This window comes from Drosophila biarmipes, chromosome 3R, assembly GCF_025231255.1.
Source record: "Drosophila biarmipes strain raj3 chromosome 3R, RU_DBia_V1.1, whole genome shotgun sequence".
Taxonomy (NCBI): Eukaryota; Metazoa; Arthropoda; class Insecta; order Diptera; family Drosophilidae; genus Drosophila; species Drosophila biarmipes.
The window spans coordinates 13,101,521-13,107,520 of NC_066616.1; the positions used below are offsets into that span (position 1 = coordinate 13,101,521).

General features: G+C 43.1%; 1 protein-coding gene across 2 annotated transcripts; it reads left to right on the forward strand.

The window, feature by feature from the left end:
- The first annotated feature begins 1,363 nt into the window (after positions 1 to 1,363).
- On the forward strand, positions 1,364 to 2,075 carry LOC127011579 (uncharacterized). 2 transcript variants are annotated; one of them, XR_007764664.1, is made up of 2 exons: positions 1,364 to 1,508; positions 1,633 to 2,075. XR_007764664.1 is itself a non-coding variant. In XM_050889058.1 (2 exons), exons 1-2 carry the CDS (start codon positions 1,380 to 1,382, stop codon positions 1,914 to 1,916), a joined length of 360 nt encoding a protein of 119 aa, XP_050745015.1. In that variant the 5' UTR covers positions 1,375 to 1,379; the 3' UTR covers positions 1,917 to 2,075. The 2 variants fall into 2 exon arrangements, 1 of the variants encoding a protein (XP_050745015.1); XM_050889058.1 differs by having other exon boundaries at positions 1,375 to 1,455.
- Positions 2,076 to 6,000: the final 3,925 nt, after the last annotated feature.

A 6,000-nucleotide genomic window follows, 5' to 3' on the forward strand; every position in this document is an offset into this window, starting at 1 on the left:
CGCGACGTGGAGAAACGAGAGCGAAGCTTGGGGAACTCACATATCTCGGCACATATTGCTTCAGAGTTATTATTATATCTCTGCGGCAACTTCGCATGTGGGCGACGCCTCTGGCCTGTCCTATATGGCCTCCATTTATTCACAGTGCATATGTACAGGTTATAAATACTTTACATGCGACTTTGGCAAGCCATAAGTAATGAAATTTATTTCCCAGTCAATTGAATTCTTGCTCACAGTAGGTATGGAGCCTAGGTGCGCCCATATTTAGATTTGTCCAAAACAATTTGTCATTATTCTAAGGCATTACAGTTTAGAGGCGACGCAATGGGCTGCAAAATGCGAATATGTCATAAATATTGCTCATTAGTTCGGTATTTCTTATATATAAAACCTTTTTTGCCGAACAAGGTTTTGTGTCATCACGGAGATATTTATACGAAGTATATATTCTCTTATGGATTGAAAATTCGAAAAATATTTAACGTATATTTAATACGTTCTTATCAATACTATATCTGAATAAATTTTTGCCTGTTTATTCTCAAGTTTTCAATAGTAAAGTACATGTTTTTCTCAGTGTGGCAAGCAATCAGTTTACTACCGAAACTCCATAAATACTGCATACGTGTTTAATTAACAGGAGACATCAGACTGCAACCGATGGGGGTGTTCCAGGGGACTCGAAACCAATAAATAAGGGCCAAATGGGCTGTCTTGCAGAAAGTTTCCCGGCCCAGAGGGTGGTCAATATTCATATCGCGTCGACCGCATGGAACAACCCTCTTCCGCCAGCTGGCAGATGGTGCTTCGACCTGGCCTTTTGGATTCCTGCCACCGAAAACAACAGCTTGGCGAGTGTGGGCCAGTGACTCAGTGGCGATCCACTTGGGGAGCGGAATCAATTGCACACAGCACGCAAAAGAAAAGTATCTGCGGGTAAAGGTAGCGTGTCAAGGAAACGGGGCTGGAAGACCACCATCCATTGAACACCGCCCACCGCCCACCTCCCCCAGGCAATCAGCTGAGAGGCGGAAAGAGAGCAGCGCCCTCTCTCTCTTAGAAAATCGATTTTCCAAAACAAATGCAAACTGGTGGCTGCCTTGGCAGATATTTTTTTCCCAATAATAACCCATTTACCTTGGCAAAAAGCAAATCTTTGTCGAACGAAGATGGCAAATCCATTGTGGACGTACGCAGGGTGACTGTATCCATTATATGCGTGTATACAAAGTAGCGAATGCCTTGTTCCAGCGATAAAAGCGTAAACAATTGATATCTTGGGCACAAAAACACAAAGCGGAGCACTCGGCGACCAGTGGTTCAGTTAAACAAAATAGCCACATGAAACTCAATGCTCGCCTTAAAATTATTTCGAAATGCACTCCACGCACTGCTGGAAATGTGAAATACAGCCCGGAGAGTTGGAGATTTCCGGGGGTTTCAGTGGGTGTGGTGAGTTTGCCTCAGGGGGCGCGCAGAACCCTTGCTCAGGACTTATCGATTTGGTAATTAGACGCGAGAAGAACGAAACTAAACCAGCGATTTAGTTTTCCATCGCACTTGAATGCGAAGAAATCGAGAAGGCAACGATTTGTACGCCTATATACACTCCAAAATTCAATTTCGCAGGGGATACACACGATAAGGCGATTTCCGACCGAACCACGAGTCACTCAGCCAGCGAGCGCAGTGAACGTCGACCGTCGATGTGTGGCGCTGCTATGGAACTCATTTGGGCGCTCGGCCGACGCTCTCATCTCACTCCGCCCGTTATGCTGGCGCTGCTGCCCGCGCAGCATAAGGCGGCAGAGGCGGAGGCGGAGGCACTTACCCCGGGCCTTCTACAGACAGTGGGCCAACTCTTCCAGTGGCGTAGGGCTACCCAACATAGGCCGAAAAGAGAGCCCATTTAGGGCTCATTTAAAAAGTATCTCATTTTTGAATACAATTCGAATTTGGTGCGCAAATTATAAAACCATCACAACGGATGTCCAAAAGAAAGCAACTTAATTATTGACACTAATAAGGTGTACAATCCCATAGCTTTGACTATTAAAAAACATTTAAACTCACCCAAACCAATCTCTAATTTTGAAATCAACAATATGTTTTAATGCAGATTAAATGTTTAAGGCTTTTTTCCTTATCAAAACCACATTTCTTAATCAAATCTTTTAACGATTATTTTAATGATGAAATCTTAACATCGTATTGTCTTAAAACCCACACTGAAATATCTCAAAGTGTATACAATATCTAAAGAATTTCGCATACTATTCATAGTTTACTAGGTGATTCAAATATTTTGAAACAAATTGGTCTTAGATTCGTTTGTTTTTAGGATTTCATGTTCAGTATAAGGAAATAAAAAAAATATTTGCAAAAATTTCTTATAATAAACCATTTAGTAATGATATAATTTCCATGCTATAAGAAATTACAATTTGTAAATTAATATTTTAATCAATAAACTAAAGAATTGTAAGCAGGAGTCACAAAACGAACCAATAACACCCCCAGCTAGGGTATTCGAAACAACAATCCCCGGCGGACATTCCAGAGAGTGATATTCAGCAAAAGTGGCTGAGAGCCCCTGGAACTCAGTCGGAAAAGTGGAGCACTGCGTTCGTGCTGATAGCCGGATAGCCGAGTGCTCCATGACACAGAGCCCATGACTAGATCCGCCGCATTAGCTATTCCGCTGTGTGCGTGCTGATAAGCGGGCGGAAAACCGATTCGTGCGCTGGCCGATCAATAACCCGAAAGTAAACAGCCGAGGGAAAACAAAGCCAACTGTCGATCGGTCACGCATGCGCCCGAAACACACTGGATTAGTACCAATCGTGCTTGGCCCACTGGCGAAGGCGGTTCGGGAACTGGTTTTTCTGGGGGGTTGACATTTCCAAGACGATCCGCATTCTATGCAGATTAGAGCCGCCCCGCCGCTGCCGCTGCCGAAGGCAAGCGATTTTCCAACTGCGCGAGCGCAGGAAACCCGTTTCGTTCGGTTCCGTTCCGAGGTTAACGACACCAGCAGACATTGTACATCATCTATGCAGTTGCTGTATCAGTTTCAGCCATTAGCTAACAATTGCCAACAGATGAGCTAATGATCTAGTGGCGGTCAGTCGGCGGGCACGCAATAGGCTCGTACTAAATTATCTTCGCACCGCCGGTTTCGAAACATCAAAGAATCCCAAAGAAGCTGACGCAGCTGGACATGCGATGCGCAGCGAAATGGGTTTATTTCCTCGCAGCCAACTTTCAATCGTCAACGAAAGAAAGTGTGCACAATTGAATTAACTAGACGGGGAAAATTCCCAAACAGTTTGGGGAGTTATATCTGGAAATCGTCTTAGACAAAGTAAAGACATTGAAAATGAGCTTGAGTTCTAGGTTCATCATATAAATAAGCAGTATAAAAAGGCCCCTTATGATTCAGTAATTAATTATTTTAAATTCTAAACTTCACATTGATAAAACATCCAAATTTTAAAATCGTACTGTCAGAATAGCTTCCCACATACGCTGTTGATCCAACCCTGACAATAACAAATTCAACACACCTCTCAGCAAACCTGGAAAACCATTTTCCAATGCGCAGGCGCACTTTGCGCCAGGAAGCGAGTGAAAATTCGAGAGGGAGAAATGGGGAGCGAGTGCAGAGCATAATGAAAATGTGTTACAGCCACCGGGCTGGCTGACATAAAGGTAAAGAATCTGCATAACTGCCTATGCCACGTTTTGATGAATCATTTGGTTGGGTTAGGCATGCAACCTCTATGCGGGGTGGGAGTGGGAGTTCGAGGAATTGGGTGGTTCTGGGCGGGGGTTGAGTCATTCGCCCGCCTGCCCGAAGGAGTACATAATTGATGTAAGGGCCAGACTGCGTGACTGCGGCTAATGGCAGCTGTTCAGGTTGGCCAGCGACCAACGGTGGCAGACCAACTGGCAGACGTTCTTGTGTAAACAGTATCTAAACGTAATCAATACACCAAGAACTTCCAATAACTTCCGGTATTGCTCAAACGAAAAAGGTTGCCCAAAATGGTAGTCAATCGAGTCATTAGAGGCGAAGGGTTCCACGCCATTGGTATGCAAATGAGTCGTAGTTCTTCTCCCAAGAACCATTGATTGGAAAAGCGAACTCCCAGATAGTCGACACGTTTGAATGCCCAGAGATTTTCGTGTGACTTCAGAGCCAAAAGCTTGATTATGACGATATGTATTTCCATAAACAAAGCGAAGCTTTTGTCAGCGCCAAGCTCGGATTACTGTTTGGGTTTTGTTTTGTTTTTTATTTTCAGTATTTCGATATGGTGTTCCAAACGAGTTTAACGAAAAGACCTCAAAGATATCAAAAGCATTTCTTAGTCACTGCAAGATACACAGTTACAGTTGAATTTCCGTAGTTTGACATTCGCAAGATGCAACTGATTAGTCAGGAATTCATCTACTAGATAATGTGTGTATCGAAAAATATACAAATTATTTAAATACTATATTTTTTGCTTTGAATTATTTATATCGATTAGATATGTTTGAAAACAAAATAAACCGAAACCTTTGTAATTTTTAAACATTAGTTGGTTCACCATTACGGAAGTTTCTGAATAATGCAGAACTAATGTGGAGCACCTCGCTCATGCCTAGCGATAATTATCAAGTTAATAACTCAACACTAATTAGTCAGGTGGTTTGTGGGCAGGCAGGCGCCCCGGGGGGAGGGGCTGTGCGACCCTAGGTCGCGGACCAAAAAAAAACCCATTATAACGCCGCCAATGTGAAAACGAAAGCGATACGATTTTCGGCGAGGAAAATCCGTCGATGGGAAACCGAAAACCGAAACTTAAGTCCCAGTTGGAATGCGATGGAGTGGGAAACTGGAGCTCGAAAGCAGTCCGAATGCCTGGATAATGGGTAAATTAAATCGCAGCATCAGCGGTGGCAAATCAACTTAATGACGACGGCTGGCAGCTTTTCCAACTGCTTTTTTCTATTTTATCTGACGATCGAACGGATCGTGAGGTGAAATGAATTTAAGTTGCCTTTTTGACGACCCACAATAAGGGGCTAAAAATCGATGAGTGCTCAATTAACTGTTGTTCGTAGTACGCCCACACACACAGGCACACACACTCATACACACTTGCGAATAAATAACATTGTGTATTACCTTTTTCAGTTGAATTTCTGGTGGCTTTTTGGCAATTGTCTCAACAAAACAACATCAACATCGTTTCTGCAGGTGCCACTCCCACTTCAGTTTTTCGTTGCCAAATTTACCATCCGGAATTTCTTCGGGGGTTTCATTTGTGCGCCCACCACTGTTTGATACAATTTACTTTTGCAGTTATGTCAACTTCTCTCTTTCAGCGCGGCGTCCTTTGTTGTTGTTGTTCTTGCAAAATTGTTCGTGTAAATTATGTACAATGGTGGTTGTTTCAGTTGCAGGTGGTCTAAAACACTCGCGTTCGTTGGGTTTACGTGGTTTCGATTGCACTGGGTGCCGCACGCATAATTTGCAAGCTGCAAATCGTCGTTTTCGTTGGTAATTTGGCTTTTGGTTGGCTTTAACACGGAGAAAACTTTCGACGTTTCTTGTTGGTTTTCTTATAGTGGTAAAGCGGCCAGTGTGTCCACACGGGCTGGAAAAGTAAAAATCGGGGAACAGTTAGCCGCTTAGGGTGACCAGTTAGTGGGTTCCCCTGCAAAGGAATGAGGGTGTTTGGTGGGCTTGCTTCTAAATGGAGCGGCATGGTCATCCTAGGAAAATAACAGTTAAATCACTGCTTTGCTGGCGGGGCTGCCAGATGGTGGAAATAACTACATACTTTTGAAATTTCTTATTGCTCTTTCCATTGAATATTTAGTATGTAGTTTGGATTAAGTTGCATATAAAAGACTGCTTTATTTTACCAAACTTTTAATTATTTAAATAACGAAAAATTATTAACTGTTTCAACGCCTATCGATAATTCGATGAGCCCTTGGCAA